The following is a 21,666-nucleotide window of genomic DNA, read 5'->3' on the forward strand; positions in this document are numbered from 1 at the left end:
CTGGGTGCAAACGTATGCAATATAATTGTTTCACAGTCAAAAATTATGATTCTTTACTTAAAGAATACATTCATTATTTATATATGTAAATTGGAAACAATAAAATTGCTTTTAGATGATTACATGGAATTATGTTAACATCAATTAATTATGTCAACATCAATTGATGTTAACATTAATTATATACAATTTATATATATAGACAGAACTATTGAAAAAATACAGAGCGCTATTCTCACAAAAACAATTGTTATCAGTAAATGTAGAGTTCTTTTTTATTAAACATTCTACATTGCTTCCGTTTCGAAAATCACACATCACATTTTTGTAACGTATAAAGACAAAATGTCGGTAGTACAAAATTAAATTTATAAATGCAAAATTTATATTTTTATCTTTTGTTCTTTCAGTTTTTATAAATATCAGACAGTCATGAGTCAGCAAGCACAACAGCAACCCAATGAAGCAGTTAAAAATTCATTTATAATCTTAAGTAGTCATTTATAATTATTTACAGAAGTTGCATAACGTATATAAATAAATATTTTTATTCGAGTATTAATTTTAAGACACTGATACCGAAAGGTAGGTTCAAATCTTACACAACTATCAGAGTATATAGTTTACACTGTGTGTGTATATTGGCATATAAGTTACAATATTTATAAAAGATATACATGCATAGTTAGCATGTATAAATGAACATACGTCAAATTTACACATAAAATATGGGAAATTAAAAATTTGCTAAAATTTATTAACTGCTAAATCATGAAAAAACGTTTATCACGCATATACAAACTTGTCTATTTTACAATAATACAATTACAAAGGTATATCTACATACGAGCCTAAATATATTTATCTAAATATATTTCGCAGTAGTCGAAGTGCTCGTAATAAATAACAATTTTTCATTTTATAAATTACAGCTAATCCTCGTCTGTACCTTTCTGATACACTGCCCCGAACTTGCTCATGTACTTACGTACAAAATCTCTTGCTTTATGTTTAACATTTTCATTACATTGTAATTCGTCCACGCTTTTACAATGTTTTAATTCTTTTGCAAGTACAAAATGTGTTAACTGTAATAAAATGTGTAATTATAAAGATCACTTTTGTATGATAAATCTGTCATGCTTAAATACTCAACATACCTTTCTAGCTAGATGCTTGAAATCTTCAGTATTAGTTATTCTACCTTGTTTGCAATCATTTTTTCTATATGGATTTAAGAAGTGAACCATCACATTAGCCATGTTTATTCTAAATGTATCTTTAATTTTCCTTTCTGACATAGGAGACATCTCAGCTGATGTTGATTGCAATTTGTTCATTCCATGTCGCGAGTAAGACTTCGATTTATTACTTCGTCTATGTTTTCTTAATTTCTCAACATGATCTTTTAGTTTTGTCCTTTCTTTCTGTCGTCGTAATTTATCTTTCATTTCCTTATACGTCTTATGATCAAGACGATCATCTTCCCTACGTGGCTACAAATAAATACAAATGGATTTATTAAATTGACAATATAACAGTTTTAAAGTTATATTAGTTGATAAAGGAGGGTACAATATTTTTCACATTGAAATAAAATTAATAAATATTCCGTTAACAATATACATAAGGATTTTTTTTTATTTCAATGTACTAATTTTTCTTTGAATGTAGCATCATTATTATAATAGCTTTCAGTTGCCATGAAGAAAAATACAAATAGAAAATATAGAAATAAAACAATCCCTGAACGGTTGCGAAAAAATGGAATTATATCTTCCTTTAATATTGTAAATAATGGAACAAGTTCTTTTTTTTTAAATTGAATATTTTATAAAAATTGTAAAGAGTACATTTTAAATAATGTCCTTAATGTGCACTGAGTCATTCGTGTCCTGCGTATTTCTTTTAAATATTAAAAGCACTTGGCTAAACAATATTCGTTATTCTTTTTCTAAAAAAAAAGGCTGATGTCTAAGAAACAAGTTTTGTGTGACAAGGTGCGTTATCAATTTCCTTTCGTGCGTATCCTTCGACAAACACCTCGGAAGTTCAACTTGGGCCACAAATGACCCAATTGTGTATAGAGTACTTTTTCTGTAGTATTTGAGAAATGTTTATTTCTTTATGTTTAATTAATTCCCATTTAGATTGTAAGGATTTAATTATTTAAAAATTAAAATTTCAATAATTTTATGTTAAAATATCGAACTATCATTACTATATTTGTATTGAATGCTATAAATAATATTAAAAAATGTTTCTTCTAATTAGTTGTAAAGCCTAACAATGTGTAGATTATCTTTATTTTTCCTATCTCGAAGTTTATCTCATACCTTTTCCTTCTTTTTAACTGCTTTATCGCGTATCTTTTCACATGTCTCTTTCGAAGACTTTTATCTCGAGCGACAAAAAATGAAAAAACTGAATAAGAGGCAAAAAGGCAAGAAGTGGTAAAAAGCAAAAAACAAAAAACAAAGAGCATATTGTGTATTAGGCTTAAATTTTTGTAAGGCAATATTAATGATAAAATGTTTCGTTTAAAATATAATATGTACTAAAAATGTAATATATATTCACAAAATATAATTCAATTTATACCCATTCATATATGTTAAAAAAAAACGTCATTTTCAGATTACGGAATAATCTAACTTTTTGAACAGTCGACAACCTTAACTTTTTTTCTCTTTTATAATTTGAAATGTTAACTTTAAGGTATATAACATATTTTTCTTTAATCACTTAATGTTTTACAGTTTTGAATTTATAACAAAGCGCATTTTTCATTTTGTAAATTGCAATTAGTTATAACATTTATACATAATTCTTTTACAATTTTATTAATACGTAAATACTTTATAAATACTTTCTAAGATATCAAATTATGTATAAAAATCACTTAATAATTTCTGTATACTTGTAAAAGTGATGAAAATTAATCCAAAACTCATCACGTATAATGAATCGGAAAATCATTATATGTATTAAGGATTAATGTTGATATAAATATTAGGTATAGTAAAAAGAAATCCATTATTTTTACTACACCTAATATAAGAACTAAAGATAAATACAAGAATTAAATTATACTTACACTAATAATTCTTTCTTGGACCAATCCATCTCTTCTCTTCTTAGATTCGGGAAACGGCAGTGAACTTCCAGTCAAATTATGGCCACTTAATTTTTTAGATACATTTGGTCTAGATGTGCTCAAAGGACTGTCTGTTAGAACGCTACTTGCCTCCATATCATCGTTTCTTTGATCTTCAGTATGATCATCATCAATATCTTCATCATCCTCATTTGATGAACTGGATTCATCACTAGATTCCGAGGTAGACGACGAATCTGGTTGTACTCCAATATGATCGGGTGGTGGAGGTAACCATTGCGATATTCTTTCCTTCACGTGATAATAGTATGTTCTACCTCTGTTATCCGTCGCACTCTTCCATTTCGGTGGCAAATCTATTGCCGGAACTTCAGGTTGTGGTCGACTCGTGACATTTTCCGTGGACGTAAGATTAGGGAATTGTTGACCTGCGGGATTTTTGATATGGTTATGAAGAAGCGTTTTAATTGATGTAGAAGAAATGCCATAAAGAACAGACACTAAACTGTTTGAAAGAGGTAGTTGCCCTTCAGTATATGGTTGCGGATGCGATATCAAAGAGTAGGAAGATGTTTGACTGAACACAGGCGTTTGACTTAATGAGTAAGCTACTGGTGGTGGTACACCAGGTGGAATACCAGTCGAAATTCCGGATGGCATATCGTTTGTCATTGATGATGATAATACATGAGGACTTTGACCTATTATACCAGTAGATGGAGCATTTCCTACATATACAGGAGTACATTGTTGTGTCACTTCTCCACCATCTATAAAAAGAATATTACACTTCCTGTATTAGATATTTAAATTATATAGATACTTGACTATAAAAATTATTAATATTTTTGCACACAAAATACATTAACAAATATGACCTTGAGTGGAATAATGTTGCCATTGACCTAGAGTTGGATTATAAAAAACAGGATAACCAGTTTGTGGGTCAACCATGGCAGTAGTATGGGGATCTATACCCAATGCTAAACATCTATTCTCATGTTCTTGCCACGATTCTTGTTGTTGACGACGTTGCCTTTCTTCTTCTTCTTTTGCAACTTGCAATGCAAATAATTGCCTACGTTCGTACTTTGTCATTCGTGGTATAGGAACTAGACTCCGTTCTTCTACTCTTTTATCTTTTGTTCTATTATGATCAATTCTACTATGATCAGCTTCTGGAGATTCTCGTCCTCGTCTCCTATCACCACGTTTGTCTATATCACTTCGATTATATCTATCAGATCTATGTCTAAAAGTGAATAAAGTTATGAAATTAATAAATTATAATGTTTAACTTAATATTTTGTTGCAATAGTATATTGTTAAACATCACAAAGATTTGCAACTTCAATGATACATTTTTTCTTAAGAATATAAATATATACCTATCATACGAGGTGATTCTTTTTTCTTCTTCTTTCTCTAATTCTTCTCTGTATCCTCGATCTATACAACAAAAATCTTAATAAAAATCAAAATAATATTATATAAATGTTTATACATAACTTTTGAATTTAAATGCCATTAATATTTGAAAATAAAAACATATTTAACCTGCTTCTCTTTCATGCTCCTTCATTTGCTCAATTCTCTCTTTTTTTGGTATTCTAAAAACTTCTTTTAAATTAGACCATTCAGCAAGAAGACTAGAAGCTAAATCGGGAATAAGATCTGTATTCTCTGATTTGACTTCACTAACAACTGCCAAACAACTTTCGATATTGTTATTACTTTTATCTGGAATGTCATTTAGACGTTCATCAAGACTTTTTTTCTCACTGCTGTCAGAATTACTATTCAATTCTTCACAGCTCGTCTTTGATTTAATCTGATCATCTTCTGGAGAATCAGTATTTGGAGAAAGATATAATTTTTTCGCCCATCTTTCAATTACACCATATATTTTACTATCCATTAACATTGTCTTGTTTGGTATTGGCAGTGTATTTAGAGTCTTCAGCACATCTAAGCGAAATTGTTGAGCTTCTTCCGATTCGTTTGTACTAATATCCATAACATAACTCCAAATCAAACGTAATCCGTGATAATCCAAAAACAATCTTCGGCATGGTTGTTCACCACTTTGAATAAGACGTAACAAACGTGTTCTGTGTTCTAATTCTCTGCTACGAACCATTAATCTACTTAATGTTAAAGTGTGCGCACGGTTTTTCAAACCACCTGAACACAATTTATCTATTTCTTCCTCCAACTAAAATGAAATGTAAAAAAATAAAGTAATGAAGAAGTCATTGCTTAAAAAACCATGTTCATTCTCTAAATATTACTATTATTATTTTATTATATAATGCTGTTACTATTAATACCATTAATATTTGTTCAATTATACTTACATCCTCGTCCTCCATATAATCATCAGTTGGTTTCTTTTCTTCCATCTTCTTCTTCGTATCTCTTTCCTCTGTTTCTTTCTTTTCAATTTTCTCTTTCTCTTCCTCTGGTGTTTCACCTATCCAACCTCGACAATTCAGTGCCTCACAATAACACTTCTGAGCTTCTTTGCTATTATTAAAACATATAACAAATTGTACTAATAAAAATAGAGACATAAATTTGTATATATAATCCACATAAGTAAATAATAGCTATTAATAACTATCAATATAAAAATATCACTAAAAAACGTACCCATAACGTTGAAAATGATAGTCAAATGTAATTTCTTCGCCAGCAGCTATGAATTTTTTGTTAAAAAAGCCTATTCGTAATTCCCCATTTACTGTCCACTAAAAAAATATTCAGTTATTATTATGAAATAATTAGCATTGTTCTGATATTAAAACAAATTATTTTTGTAGGACAAAACACAAACTCACCTTTTGCGTCTCCGCATTTGGATCACAACTGTGATTAATGAATCGGGATATATTTCCTTTCATCGTAGCATCTATAATCTGATCAGATTTCAACGCCATAAAATAATAATGTCTATTTTTATCTTTGGAGTATTCTTTTGCTCGACGTCTAAAATCCTTTGGATCTACAACTTCACCTACATACTCCATTATAAATTCGCCCCTGCAATTGTAAAAGTAATATAAAAATAAAAAACGTTTTGACTTATAACATATAATAGAATCAGACTTCTCAAAAATTTAACAAATACAAATACCAAAAATTCAGGGAAGTAGAAGTCAATCCGATAGTTAGTGCGCTAATATAATATTAGAGATATAAATTTCTATTGTTCTTTCTGTTAGACATACATTTACTTTCGTACGCGTTTTGACTTGATTTAAGTCATTCTCAATGAAATACATGAATTAAATATAAAATTAAATATATCCTGCAATCTGTGCAATCCTGGTGCCAACTATTTATCTTACTGCGCAGGCTCATATGGTAAGTGACTATCCGTGCTCGTTTCTGTACATACAATCTTACCATAGACCGCTATTGTTAATTCGTAATGTTTTTATAGCTTATCTGGCAGAAGCTTTCTATGTTTTATCGGATTGACTAGCCATGATAGAACACAAAGAAACATCGCAATAAGGCAGATGGTTGGCACCAGGATTGCGCAGATTGCAGGATAGTTTTATATTTAATTTATGTATTTCATTAAGAATGACTTAAATCAAGTCGAAATACGTACGAAAGTAAATGTATAGAAGAAATAATAGAAATTTATGTCTAATATTATATTAGCGCACTAACTACTGCGTTGACTTTTACTTATCATGTTTTATTTATATGGTATATATTATACATTGATACTTTTGTGATTATCAATTTTTGTTAAGAACAGAAATTGATATTTTTGTTCTTAAAATTTTACTTAAAATTTTACTTACGCCATTATGTCAACAACAGCACGTAACCCAAAACCTTTCTTCTCTGTTCGAAAAACTTCACATTTGGCATATTGACAATTTTGAAATCTTTTATTTGTACATCTATCACCTACTACGCATCTAGGTCCACTAATAAATATTAAAATAACATTATTACCTTTATCTAATTTATTTCTGTTTTGCTATATACATGGTGTCCTGGTATCATCGCTGAAGATAAATATTCTATAGATTAGACACATTTTTTTAATAACATTTTAAGATGAAAAGTCTAAATACAAAAATGTCGAGATTATGAGTTTTCAAATGAGAAGAGCTTAAAAATTACAAATGACAAGGGCCAAAATTTCGCGCGTTCAGGGATGACAAAATATCAGTAAAAAGATATTAAGTACATCCAGAAATGACTTGATTACTCACTGAGCAAGAAAGGAATTTGTTTATTTATTATAATATTCATAATGTATTATAACATAACTTATCTGTTATAAATAATCTTTAATATTATATTTCTTATTTATTACTGTTTATTATTTCTTTAAAACCATGAGAGCGTGAACTCAGTAAGCTATATGAGCGTAATTTTCTGTCGCTCATATCACTCACGATCTTAAATAAATAATAAACAATAATAAATAAGATAAGTAAATATTAAAGATTATTTATAATATTATGAATATTCTACATTACAAATATTATAATAAATATATTAATTTCTTAGTCAGTGAGCGCTCAGTGAACGATCGTCGCTTCTGGATGGACCCATTGAATTTTGTTATTGTCAAAAATATGAATTTCAAGGAAGTATCTTCACACTGATCATCTTGTTATCCCTGAGCGCGTGAAATTTTGATTCTTGCCATTCGTAATTTTTAAACTCTTTCCATCTAAATTATAGCCTCGACATTTTCGTATTAAGCTTTCGTATTAACGTCTAAAAATGTTATAAAAAAAATTTGTCTTTGAAATATTAGCATCAGTAATGGAACACTGTATATATACATATACCTTAATCTATATTCTATTATATACATATTCTATTTAAAGAAAAACATTACTTTATCTCATTAACATCTTTGCATCTCGTATCATACGCAAAAATATATATAAATTATAAAATTAAAACTTTATTAAATACTTACCATTCTATCATGAGAAGTCTATTAAGGCAATCTTCTCCACAACCAAGTTCTCCTCTCTCAATTTCTTCTTCAGTTAAGAAACAATCGCATACCATTCTTTTGGTTTCCTTGTTTGTATATCTAATAACAAATATTATAAATATTTAATATCTTACAATATATAAAATAATTGTATACATATACTTTGTGTGTGTGTGTGTGTGTGTGTGTGTTATTTTAAATTGTACATACCTTTCTGTAAGATACAAATTTTCATATAAGTGTTCAAACTGACTCAGTCTTTCTTCCATTTCTCTATCTTCTAGTTCGAGAACCATTGGCAACGAAATCTTTGCTCCTACAGTTTTTGGAATTTGTGCTACTGTTAAAATAGTAGAAACATTACTGGATACCACTGATACATCTTTAATTTGCCCTATTTCCGTACAAAATTTTATACTTGTATTAACAGCATTATGTTTTAATTCTGATGATGTAGATTCTCCTATATTTATTGGTGCATTACGTCCTGATTCAGATTGAAGTGCAATAGATGATCCAAGCATTGATACAGGTGCAATGATAGATCCAAATCCTGCATTTGATCCACCCATTTCAAGTTCACTCGATCTTCGCCAACGCGATTTTACTTTAACTGGTTTTGAAGAGTCAGAATCATATCCTGTGATACTATAACTAGTACTTAAAGGTGTTAAAGTATCAATCGACGTTGAAATCTTGTTAGAATTATTTTCTTTATCACACTGAGTCTCAAAGTTATCTACTTTTACTTCCTGAGTAATTGAAGAATTCGTATTAACAACTTTTTCTTTTTCTTGCTGAAGAACAGCTTTTGAGGTGTCTATATTAGGTTTTGTAACCAAACCACGTCCGCGAGATCTAAAAATAAATTAATTTTTTCATATTAAAATCTGTAAAAACAGAGAATATATAAAAAAATATTTGTTTATATATGAAACTAAATATTAAAAATTTTTTTAATATATTTTTTACTGCAAATTATTTACTAAAGTTAATAAAATAAACATAAATTGTCATCATATTAAAATAATTTAAATATCTGCTATAAATTTTTTATATCCTAAAGTTCAATTATTTTATTTCGTACCTTTGTTTCATCAATCCAATAGATCGAATTCTACTACTTCGTCTTACACCTGAACTGTTTGAACTATTTTCAGAACTTGTATCAGTGCTTCCACTGCGACCTCTGAATTCCATTTTTTTATCAACATCATTCGTATTGTTAATTGCATTTTTTATGTCAAATTCCCGTCCTTTGTAATTAGTAAGGGATGACAATGTATCATTACTATTTTCACTGCTGCTGCATAGTTTAATATCTTCATTATCAACTTTATCTCCTTCACTATCTTGATATTCATCAGTAGTTGTTAAATATTCTGAATTCTTTTGCTGACTTGTATTCTTTTTGTCTTGTGTAATTTTCGATTTTAATGAAACTCGATCTGTACATTGAAGTCTATCAATGCAAGAGTTGGATTCTAAAATATTTTGTTCTTGATTTTTAATAATATTGTTAGGTTCTACAGTTTTCAAGAATATTTCCTTATCGTTAGAACTAACAGAATCATTCGAGCGATGTAACTGCTCCATCTTATCCAATATTGACGAACTACTTTCGTCATCAATATTTAGTTGTACTGGAGACAGTTTTTCCATATTTAAAGGAGTTTGTATCAGAGAATCAGCGCTTTCCACACTAGACAGGTCATTCACTAATTTTTGTATTTCTTGTGAAGATTCACTTATCTGCATATTTGCCAGTTTATTATCTATTTTATTAAAAGAATCTTCCTTTGACGAATCTATGTTCATATTTTTTGCTTTTAAGTCTTTACATTCCCGTTTGCAGTTATCTTCTTCAGTAGAAGAACCAGAATCATCTTTAGTGGAACATAAATAAATTTTGTTGGCCATTGATTCTGAAATTTCCTTTGTAATTTTATCATAAATTGTCTTTTTTTGTTTTTTACTTCCAGCTTCTAATAAAACTTTCTTTTTATTGATATAAGATTTATCTGTATTAGAATCTGTGGCATTATTATTCCCACTACTGCATGAAGTTACCAATTCATCAGTATGTATGGCTGATATGGAATTTTCTGATTTATTCATATGTACATTATTTATAACATTTTGTTTAATAGCATGATATTCAGTGTTCAAAATTTTTTCTGACTTAGATATCATAGATTCGTTATCATCCTCATTCTGTATCACAGTAAATTCTACAAAATTTTTGTTTTCTAGATTAGATTCGTTCTCAAGTAATACCTCTTCAACTATAACATCACTCTGTGCCAAAGAATAATGGTTGTCACCAACATCTTGCTCCACTTGCATTTCTTCACAGATTATCATTTCCTCTATGACCTCTTCTGACCACGTTTCAGCCTTGGTTGATGCAGGTGTAGATGCAGGTGTAGATGCAGGTAAAGATTCATTGGTTGGACTTGGATTACCAATAACAACTTGCTGTACATCCTCTGGACTAAGTTTTTCTGAATTTTTAATCATATTATCCATATCATCTTGACTATCACTTTCACCCGTATCTCGTTTATGTTGAATAGCATTGTATAAAGCATATTCACTATTTACAATTACACTGTTGCTGGAAGTACCTTTACATTTGTTATGTTTCTTCAGAGAATTTTGATTTTTCTTAGAAAGAACTTGGCTATGACCTTCGCTAGTAGACTTAAACTCTTCTGAACTGTTTGAGCAAGATGTTTGCGTGATGTATCCATTTATCTTTTTTTCTTCTAATTGCTTCTTAGCTATTTGTCTGCTAGATTTACGTACAGGTATATATTTATGAGATGATTTCTCAGATGCTTTTACTTCGGTTTTACGTCTGCGTGCCATTTTGATTCCATATATACTTTCTCAGTCTGGAATAATTAAGATTAGTATATAATTTGTTGTAAAAAACTGATTTTGAAAAAATGAAATATAACATATCTTCTATATAAAACATAATCAAAGATAGATACTAGAATAAATACATATAAATACCTAATAATATATTTGTTCTATTATATTATATTCCTTTTACGTACTAGATTACAAAATAATCATTTAATTTAACACAACAAATTTTGGAAGATTATTGAACAGCTATGAAAAATTCAATTCTAAAATATAAAAATATGCAGATCATTAAAGTCTTGCTCTATCAAGCTCATATCAATTAAAGATAGGGAATAACATTTTTATATAAAAAATATCAAGAAATTACTAACGATTTCATCAATCGTCTAAATAAAATATTGTATAAAAATATGCTTCTAAATTATAAGTTATAAATTCAGTTGTAAATAGAGGTCAAAGGAATAAATGAACAAACATATTTCAAGGTTAATCAATTTGCTTTGCATTTAAAACTGAAGATATAACTGAAAAATTGTCATTACATATATATACTTAAAATATATTGCTTTCTCTCCTACTTTTTCTCTTAAAGTAGTTGTGAATTAAAAATCCACATATAACAATGTACATGATCGGTGTAAATGAAAAAAAGCTTCTGAGAACTTGCTGACTATCTAATTGTAAGTCAATTGTACACTATCGCGAAGCAAGCATCATAATCACTCTTGCATAGGAAACCAATCACTACATCTATACTTCCACTTTAACCAAGTAATAACAGCTTACTCACTGTATGCTTCTAAAATTGTGTCTGATGATTTCAGTGAGAAACTCATTGTTTAGGATACTCAACAACTGTTCCCAAATAAATGCTGTATCGTAGTTCTCCAATTTACCGACATAATCAGGAGTGCGAGACGTGGGTTGTGCTAGAAAAGTGAATACTGTTGGGACGGCTGCGTGCGGGGAGGCGGCTCGGCAGGACCGTGAGTTACTTTTCTAGTTTGACGTCAAATGGACTTCCACGTAAACAATCGCAGCACGTCATACATCGACAAGCTCCTTGCTCCTCAGGGTTTTTCTCGCGCTATCTGCGAAGCGTGTGGCTCGGCGTTCGTCACGTTTGGCACTAAACGAATTTCAACTCCGTGATCCTCGTGGGGGCCCCCCTCACGCTTGGCTAAAAAAAATCCTCGTTTTGGCAGACGTTAAATGTGTCGAGAAAAGCTCATTGCGTTTGTAAGTGTTAAAGGACTCGTGAAGGAAAGTATATATCGTCGATGTACAACATTCTGAGCATGTATATACTCTTGTCGCTACCGAATACCGCCTCTCCTCACTCCGTACAAACTCACTAAAACTCACTGTCGCAAACGAAACTCAGAACTCAGCGTTAACAACGACCTGTAGTGGCAATATCACGAACTTATGGATGAAGGAATAATCGAGTTACTTCAAATGGGAATTATTTATAAACGAAAAAAGTTGACTGCGTTATGTTATGTATATTTTAATCAATGCATCTCTTGTGCACGTTGACAGTGAACAGTCATCAACAATATGGCGTATTTTAAATTGTTTTTCTCTTTCATCTGTTTACTCTTTCATCTACCAAAGCTAGAAAGCGGGAAAAGACGCAAATTTAAAATCTTTACGAATTAAACGAGAAATATATATATCTAATGTTTTAAGATATTTTTATAAAATATTAAATTACGTACTTATTGTAATATTGCTTAACATTGTAAATTTATATTTTTTATAATATATAAATATAAATAATTATTTGAAAATGATTTTAAATTCTACTAATTCATCCTGTATTATATAAAGTATTCCATAAAAATCTCAATAAGACTTAAGGGTAAATTCCTGAGGTAATTTTGAAATGAAAATCCTAATATCAAAACATAGATTACATTCCTAGCAAACGAGAATGGATTGAAATGAATTGAAATGGATTCAGATTTTCAGAAATATTGATTCATGAATGTTAAAATGAATGCTTTTCAATCTTGAATGCATTTTTATTCATTTATAGGAATTGCGTGGTGCATATCTCTATGCCTTTCAATCTAAAAATAATTGACTTTTTCTATGCACAACATACACATTATATATACTGTTCAATTCAAAATTTTGAATAGGAAATGCAGTTTTTCAATCCAAATGCATCCAATTGAATCTAATTGAATCCAATTGAATCCAAAAAAATATTCTATTTAAAAAACACGCATTTGGATAGAAAAAAATTTCAATTCATTTTAATCTCGTTTGCTGGATTTTACGTTGCATTACATTTGAATACGTGATCTTTAGACGGTATGATTTGTTAACTTTAAGTACTTATATTCAACTATTATTAAACATTTAGAGTTAAAATATTCCCTCTCAGGAATGAACCTTTAAACGTTGTTATCTTTACAGGACATCCATTTTTCTCATCATATACAATAGAAATATTGAAATTAAATATAGATAACATTATTAAATAATTAATTTCTCTCATTGTTCTATATTCAATTCATAGAAATGAGAACGACACACATATATATATATATATATATATATATATATATATATATATACATATATATATATATATGTATATTTTCATTTATTTAAAAAATATAATAAGTATAAAACAAGAGAAAATGTAAATATGTGTGCATATTTCATAGATATCATCTTATATATATATATATATATATACATATATTCTATTTTTTAAAAATTAAATGTAAATTATATGTCTTTTCTACTTTACACATCATACATTTTCTAAAAATCATTCTTGTTTAGAATTACAAATTGTCAGTCTTTTAATTTCGTGTATATGATTATATCATTCCTTATTTTATGCATTCCTTTATATTTCAATATGTGTACTTTCTATGCTATTAGAAAATATTGTCCATCTGAACACGATAGTCATAATTCATAATATTCAATCATTTCGATTATTTCCTTTTATGGCTGTGAAATTATGGCTTCAGAAATTTTACCCCGGTGCACCCAAGTATCACTTCATCTTTGTTTAACATTCGATAAATAATAAGGATAAAATGAAGATATCTGGTACACCCGAGTGAAGTTTCTGAACGTAGTCTATAATGATAATGTAAAATTGATAGAACCAATAATTAATTTCATTTCTAAAAATGTAATCTTTTCTCGAATGAAATTTAAAAAAAATTTACATATAAACGTTTCATAAAATAATTATAATGTATGGTTCTCTCTAATTTTAAGCTGCTTGCAATGAAAACATAAATGTACTATTTATTATAACAATCGTGTACTGTTCAAGATAAAAATAAAAAATAAAAATTATTTATACGTCAACGAAAATGATCCCACATATGTGAGAATCCTATTTTACAACTAATTGCCTACAAAAAAACAAATACAATAGAATACATCTCTAAATAATAAAATTATATATATATATATACATATAAAACAATTTCTGTCAAAGATTTTGTAGTTGCTTATCAGATTTTGTTTTTGTAAGTGACACATTAGGTACAGTTAAACTGTCACTTGGATCTTGAACGCTTTCAGATGTATTTGTAGTACTGGATCTTTCACTGTTGGAATTTGAATTTTGGAATTTAGGCGTGGAAGTCCTTCCTTTTAAGAGTACAGCTTGCTCAGTACTCTTGCTAGCTTCTTTGATTGATATCGATGATACATCACTAATATCTGGAAAGCCATTTGAATCATGTTGTTTCTTAGTAGGAGAAATCATCCTTCTAGCTGTATTTATTGGTGTAACATCCGAATTCGAAGATGAACTAAGAGCACTTGCTTCTCGAGTTTTCTTTAGCGTCGTGACTGCCCAACCTAAACCTAATTTTTTCAAAGCTGTTTCCATTTCTTCTGGCGATGAGGTATGTTTTAATACATCCGATGATGGAGAACTAGTTATTTCGGAAATACCAGATAATCCGGAAAAACTGTACACACTTGTAGACGTCATTTTATGTTTACTTTCTTTATTATTAAGATCAGTACTTATGGAAGAACCAAGTTTATCTTTTGTTTGAGAAACAAGTTCTTCTGTAGTTGTATTACATTGTAACTGTTTATTACATTTTTCGAGCATATACTCCCTTTCAGCATTACTTTTTGTTTCTGTAATACAATCAGCCATATTTTTTAATTTTTCGGGAGAATTGCAAATAGTTTCTTGTGATTTCTGTGCAAAAGATAGCTTTTCAATAGAATGTTTTATATTAGATAATGAATCTGCCGGTTTCTTTGAAGAATTTTGATTTTGTTGAACAGGTAAAGGAGCAACGTGAAGAGATGGCTTAGATTTTGCTGGGCTCTTGCTACTTTTATTAATTGTATCCGTTGTATCAAATTCCACTATCGTTGATAATTCATGTCCTGATGATTCTAATTCTGGTCTATTTAGATAAAAATAACAAAATTAGATTAGTTTATGGAATGTAAAGAATTTAAAACAAAAAAATTATTGAAATAGCGATATTAAACAGAATTATTAAATTAATCTTACCTATACAGTCCATTTAATAATGTAACAGGAGGTTTAGGTCTGGCGCTTATTGATGTCACATTTCCATGACTGCGCAATATTTTGGGAATGCCAGTTAATATAGGAATAAAATCATTTTCTTTTGTTATCTACAAATATATATATATATATATATATATATATATCATATATATATATCATATAAAATAACTCATAAAAGTTGTTTTATTATAAATAACATTAATAATTTATCATACTTTTTACATATTAGGTGTTGGAATTAATTCGTAGCGTTTTACAAGTGATGGGAAGTACTTTCATTAATGTATTTTTAATGCTCATGTGAAATAAATAACATTCTTTCATTAAAAACGCTACGAATTAATTCCAACACCTAATATTATAAAATATGTTATAATCTTCGTATATTATATTTAAATACATACGAATATTTTATCCTTTTTAATGATTATATTTTTAAGTATATATAAATGTCCAGTATACATATACAAATAAAAATGTTATTTACCTTTGGAATAGGAGCAAATTCTTTTATAAGACTACTGTCCTTTTCTTGTTCTAATGAGACACTCTTTTTCAAATTAAGATCCTTAAAAGGCGACGCTTTTTGCTGTGCTTCATTATTTTCTTTCGAAGCTGCAAAGGCGGTGCTTGCTTTGTCCAAATTTTTACTCTGTTCTAAAATTTCTTTTGACAATTTCTCTATTATCTCTTCTTCATGAAGAGGAAGTGTACATGGGGGCCAAGAGTTACGCTCCAACGTTTTTGTTGCCGACATTGCTTGAGGTTTTTGCTGCATTTTAAATCGATTAAACTGTATATTAACTTTTTCATTACTAATAATTTTTGGCTTAGCTTTGCCTTCTACTACTTTGGATTCCTGTACATGTGCATTAATAGTATCTACTAATTTACTTCTGGGAGTGGAAGTGATCGCCTGGATTTCTGCATCACATGAGGTTTCATCCTTTAAAACTTCTTCGCTTCCTCGCATTATTCTTTGTGATTCAAGGAGAGTTCTTGCAAGTTGAGTATGAATTTCTTCTATACTATCAATTAATCTGCGTACTGCTTGTGTATCATTACGTGCTGGTTTTGGTGTAGATAATTGTAACAAGCTAGTATCATCGCTTGGACTGATTAGTGAAAGATCCATATCTGCAATAAATATATTTTATATATATATGTGCTATTTTAAGTTTCGTACATACAGAAATAATATTTCATTAATATATTCAATATATTATTTCATTGAATGTATTAATGGTATATGGTTTCATTGAATGTGAATGGTAATTGTAGAATTAATTGAAAATACAGCATAAAAATATATTATGGATAATTAAAATTAAGTTAATTAAGCATATTAAATAAATAATTTTTTAGTACTTCACCTTTTTGTTCATTTCGTACTTTTTCAATGAGGTCAGTTAAAGATGCTATTCTTTCTGTACATAAGTTTTGTAGATCTTCGTATTTTTGCAATATTTCAGGACAATTTTTCAAAGCATAATCGTGAATATCATCAAATTTTAAGTGTAACAATTTACATTGGAGATTTTTACATATACAAACTTTAGATGAAACAGCAGGTATATGTTTTGAATCTTCAGATTTCTGACAAACATCTAATGAATCTGTTAAAGTAGACTGATCATGTTGTGTTGAAGATATCACAGTACTATTATTAATCTGAGAATCATTCAAACTAAATCTAAGCATTCTACTAATCTTATCACGATGTGGAATGTTTGATGGCATCATCATTGTACGTGGTGAAGGAGTTTCTGGTGTGGAAACAGGACTAATGTCCTGTAATCTTCTTAATTCTCTGGGTCCTGGAGAATCTAGCATTTCTAAAATCGGCGTAACGTTAGCCAGAGCATCAAATATTGATTTAGGCTTTATTGGTGGTGGGCTTGCAAATGACGTTGATGTATCTGAAGTATCTTTCATCCGAATCCATCTTTTCGTTCGAGTCTGAACCCGATACGGCTTACCCTCTTGATCTTGATCGTTCAGGCCTGAAATTGTCTGTGAGCTTTCTGCACTAGCATCTATCGATACTCTTGTTTCTTGCGATGGATCTGTCTCATCATCAACTTGCGCAGATTCACTCATGTGAATATCAACTCTTCTAGTAGCTGTATCTGGTGTATCCAAACATTTCGTTTTCTTTTGAGGAGTCGAACGAGAGCCTAACTGAATTCTCGAGAATCTCTTCATAGGTGATGTCGCTTTAGAACTAACCGATGCTGAGCGAATTTTTTGATAAATTCGAGGTGATGATCGCTTCGACATTCTCATGCTATTTTTCTTCTTTTTAGGTGTTACAATTATTTCTTTTTTGTCAATTTCAATGATCATACCACTAATCTCAGAGCTTGTTGAATCATTGCTACTATTGTCTGTCTCTGGTGTAACAATAGTAATTTTTGGTTCAATCGGATGCGGTATTCGTTCAATTGTATCTCTGCTAGACTGTGGCATATGCACATCTTCTTGACATAATTCCACTTGTACACTCTTATTCTCTGCTGGACTTATTTTGTCTAGTGGACTCGTTGTTTCTGTCTGAACAGCAATCTCAATCTTTTTTATAGGTGATTTATCGGGTTTCTTCATCTTATGGTCTTCTCTAATACATTCGTCACTACTAGACATATTTAAAACTTTAATTTCAGGTGACAAAGGCTTGGCAGTACTAACATTTGATGTTTTTGTTGACATTTTATCTTCAAAGAGCGGCTTCATGCTGACATTAAATATATTATCTGGCAAACTGGTACCAAATTCTTGTAACAACAATCTTTTTTGTCTTTCAATTTTTTTCAGCATATCCAATACTTGTTCTTCGCGTGACATTTCGCTATCTTTATTCCATTGAGTATGACAAACATCTACTTGCTGTTTAACAAGATGAGGATCTTCCCATGTGCAATGAGGTACATCATTGTGCAGGCCATCTTTCTTTTGTACTGGTAAAGTAATGATTCTTTCTGTGAGATGAGTGCGCCGGATTGGAACACTATCGGTACAGCAAATTTTCTTAGTTGCACGGTTTAATTTCTTTTTATGTTCTTCTTGACATTTATTTCTCTGATGTAATCGCATGCATGTATCTTCTTCTGCAGATTGAATTTGACTAGCTTTTAGCTTGCGTTCTTCCTGAGCAAGATGATCTAGATTTTGTAGGAGGGCTTGATAATCTCTCCGTACTTTCTCTCGCAAAATCGCATCTTCGCCACGACGTTCGGCACGATGTTCAGCATTTAATTTATGACTTTTGGATGTATGCGTTTCTATATTCTCTGCATTTTTTATTACTTGTGCCATTTCCATGGCACTTGGCTCATTTCTGATATCAATTCTTTCAATCATAGGAAGAGGCCTATCATAAATATATCTCTGACACATAGTGCGATCACATTGTGATCGTATTTTGTTCTCTGTTGAAGCTGGAGTTTTTGGAGTTGTATTGCATGTAATTTGTTCTATAGCATCAGAAAAATATGACGAATCATCGCTGGTTGAACTAGAATTGTTAGAACTGCTGACACTGCTCGTGTCATCTGATTTTTGTGTATAATCTTCTGGATTGTATTTTATTTTATCAGATTTAGTTGAAATAATGCTCATATTCGGCACTGTACTTCGTGGGATTTGATCATCACTTGTATCATCAATAATATTCTCAATATGATCTGATATATATTTGTCTATTTTTTTCCTTAAGGGTAACTCAGGAGACTGTACAAAAGATTTCTTTTGTAATCCTGAAGGACCTGGTTTAGATGATAATGTTTTTTGTTGTTCCATTAGATTAGATTTTTTTACTTTTCTAGGCGATTTTTTTTTAAGAACTTTTTTATTCTTTCTTTTTGGAGTTAATGCTTCATGTAAAATTTCTTTATTTATGCTTTGGGAAGTATTCCTTCCCATCCTGTCATTTTCCTCGGGTGGCTTTGGAAGTTTAGCTATCATTGCAGCTCTTACATTTTCTATTTCGCGTACTCTATGTAATCTTTCCTGACGAACTGCTTCTGCATCATCTATCTGTTTTGTTTCCTTCATGCGTTCCATAGCATCCTTTCCTCTTTTTAAAGCCATAATTCTATCTTTCTTTCCTTCTTCTTCTATTATCATATTTGCATCTAATTGTAAAACAGCAGAGACATGAGCTTGACCGATATCTTCCAAATCTTCCTGATACTTGCGTTGTATGTCCATAATTTTTCTATCATGCATCTGTTTGAGTTCCGACTTTCCATCTTTCTCCAATTTGCTAAGTTCTTCCCTCGCTATCTTCTTAGCGCGTTCTAAAAGTCGATTTGATATCTCCTTTGACTGCTGTCGAACCTATAATGCACAATGTTACTTTAAATTTAACATATGTTTACATTGTACCAAGCACATAGGATACAATCACATACATACAAATAAAAAATTGACAATTCAATTTGTTTATATAGATTTTATTTCTAATCAAAAGAAATCAGTAACTCAATATTTCTTATTCCTTTCATTCGAGTAAAGTTTGAAAATTTTCGATGAATGCACCTGCTCCAAACGTAATCTTCGTCGACGATCACGTTCGTTCTTCTTAATTTGATCCAAATCGGATAGTACCATTCTTCCACGACGTACATTTACAGGATTCCCAATCATGGTAACGTGTATTGATACATTTCATTGAGAAAAATTGCGTTAACTTGCATGAGCTCTCATTAACGTAGCCGTATAATACAGTTTAACTCAAATTTAAAATGACAGAAGAACGGCCATGTCAGTTTCTAGGGAATGGCTGCGTTCAGCAAAGAAAACAGCGCAACCATGATGTAAGGGCGCGTTTACACCTTGACGGAAAAATAGAAAACGGAAAAGCAGTAGCCAATTAGAACTTGTGCTGGTAATTGACATTGGGTGCATTCAGCGGACTCACTCAAGTTGAGTGAGCGCTGCTATCGATGTATCCTCCCAGATCTAAAATGTTGATTGGGTCTAAAAGAATATACCAATAACAGCGAGCGCTCACTCACTGTTAAGTCTGCTGAAAATTCTTCTATATAATTGGGCTTGCCCTTAGTTTCTCATTAGATCTAAATGTATAAACCAATCATATTTAAGAATTTTACAACAGTTGCAAAGCTGCTTTCTCTGCTGAATGCAGCCAATTTCGACTTTTTGTACTACTTACTACCAACGCGAGTTCTGATTGGCCACTGCTTTACCGCTTTCTGCTTTTCCATCGAAGTGTGAACATGCCTTAAGGGGCCTACTTCTGGCATGCAGCAGAATAGCGTTTATATTGCCTAGTTTCCACCGAGGGTTTAATCCGGATCAGAATAGCTGCGTTCGATAATACAAATCTGAAGCGTCAGAATGCTCTTATAGCATATGTCACGCGCACTGTAAAAAAAGAGCATTCCGACGCTTGCATCCTCAGATTTTCATTGCCGAACGCAGTTAGTGTAAGAACCAACCAACTACTGTCGAACATTCCTCTGTCGTTCGATTGTAACAGGAGAATAATCGAACTACTCGACTAGTTAATAGTTGATTGGTTTTTACATTCTGATGCGGATTAAACCCTCGATGGAAACTAGGCCATTGACCGTAACCATATGCCATATGCCGTATGTCGCATAATCTATAAGGATTTAACTAATCACTTTCGAGTATTCCCTTCTTACCGTCGAATAGAGAGAGGAATACTCACAGACTTCTATTATAAGACTGCATTTTCATGCTGACGCTCGATTCAAGCATTAAAACAGGTCACGTAATCAAAATTGACGAATATCAAGCATCAATTTTGATCACGTTACCTGTTTTGACGCTGAAAATGAACGTCGAGCGTCAGCATGAAAATGCAATCCAATTGTTATGTAAAGGCTTAAACACAATAGGCACAGGAAATAAGCACAGGCAACAGGGAATAATGAGCCGTCTAATCAGAACTTTGGGATATAATATCAAACTTATACACCAGAGTTCTGATTGGACAGCTCGTTATTTCCTGTTGCCTGAGTCTATTGTGTTAGACCTTAACACGATTATATGAATCAAATATCAATCATCTCCAGCCTTGAAAAGTGGACAATGTTATCATAAGAAAAGTGAACGTTGCTATGTAGTTTACAACCACTTTGTTAGAGGGCAGTA

General features: G+C 30.7%; 2 protein-coding genes across 5 annotated transcripts; both read right to left on the bottom strand.

The window, feature by feature from the left end:
- Positions 1 to 247: 247 nt before the first annotated feature.
- On the bottom strand, positions 248 to 12,310 carry Set2 (SET domain containing 2). Of its 2 annotated transcripts, XM_011054228.2 has the most exons (15): positions 11,767 to 12,310; positions 9,187 to 10,996; positions 8,310 to 8,957; positions 8,079 to 8,198; positions 6,937 to 7,065; positions 5,959 to 6,160; positions 5,771 to 5,868; positions 5,476 to 5,644; positions 4,676 to 5,333; positions 4,507 to 4,567; positions 3,997 to 4,370; positions 3,625 to 3,888; positions 3,098 to 3,546; positions 1,161 to 1,496; positions 248 to 1,088 (listed from the first exon to the last, which is right to left on the bottom strand). In XM_011054228.2, the coding sequence occupies exons 2-15, from the start codon at positions 10,968 to 10,970 to the stop codon at positions 933 to 935; spliced, it is 5,448 nt and encodes a 1,815-aa protein (XP_011052530.1). In that variant the 5' UTR covers positions 10,971 to 10,996; positions 11,767 to 12,310; the 3' UTR covers positions 248 to 932. The 2 variants fall into 2 exon arrangements, with proteins under 2 accessions (XP_011052530.1, XP_011052529.1); XM_011054227.2 differs by having other exon boundaries at positions 3,098 to 3,888.
- Positions 12,311 to 13,828: 1,518 nt separating this feature from the next.
- On the bottom strand, positions 13,829 to 20,839 carry LOC105144960 (uncharacterized). Of its 3 annotated transcripts, none has more exons than XM_011054229.2 (5): positions 20,062 to 20,839; positions 16,896 to 19,860; positions 16,010 to 16,659; positions 15,502 to 15,629; positions 13,829 to 15,391 (listed from the first exon to the last, which is right to left on the bottom strand). In XM_011054229.2, the coding sequence occupies exons 1-5, from the start codon at positions 20,167 to 20,169 to the stop codon at positions 14,449 to 14,451; spliced, it is 4,794 nt and encodes a 1,597-aa protein (XP_011052531.1). In that variant the 5' UTR covers positions 20,170 to 20,839; the 3' UTR covers positions 13,829 to 14,448. The 3 variants fall into 3 exon arrangements, with proteins under 3 accessions (XP_011052531.1, XP_087260872.1, XP_011052532.1); XM_087404746.1 differs by having other exon boundaries at positions 19,939 to 20,065; XM_011054230.2 differs by having other exon boundaries at positions 15,206 to 15,391; positions 15,502 to 15,570; positions 20,062 to 20,820.
- Positions 20,840 to 21,666: the final 827 nt, after the last annotated feature.

The sequence above is a fragment of the Acromyrmex echinatior genome, chromosome 3 (genome assembly GCF_024713525.1).
Source record: "Acromyrmex echinatior isolate Ae372 chromosome 3, ASM2471352v2, whole genome shotgun sequence".
NCBI classification, from domain to species: domain Eukaryota; kingdom Metazoa; phylum Arthropoda; class Insecta; order Hymenoptera; family Formicidae; genus Acromyrmex; species Acromyrmex echinatior.

What these genes read in the sequence shown, in the direction of transcription:
- Set2 (XM_011054227.2), bottom strand. Translation starts at nt 10,970, where the DNA reads ATGGCACGCAGACGTAAAACCGAAGTAAAAGCATCTGAGAAATCATCT. An exon ending in ATTATATGGAGGACGAGGAT is followed by an intron (nt 5,334 to 5,475) that starts GTAAGTATAATT and finishes ATTTCATTTTAG; the next exon opens with TTGGAGGAAGAAATAGATAA. An exon ending in TCAAGCATCTAGCTAGAAAG is followed by an intron (nt 1,089 to 1,160) that starts GTATGTTGAGTA and finishes ATTTTATTACAG; the next exon opens with TTAACACATTTTGTACTTGC.
- LOC105144960 (XM_011054229.2), bottom strand. Translation starts at nt 20,169, where the DNA reads ATGATTGGGAATCCTGTAAATGTACGTCGTGGAAGAATGGTACTATCC. An exon ending in AGTACGAAATGAACAAAAAG is followed by an intron (nt 16,660 to 16,895) that starts GTGAAGTACTAA and finishes TATTTATTGCAG; the next exon opens with ATATGGATCTTTCACTAATC. An exon ending in AATTTGCTCCTATTCCAAAG is followed by an intron (nt 15,630 to 16,009) that starts GTAAATAACATT and finishes ATATATTTGTAG; the next exon opens with ATAACAAAAGAAAATGATTT.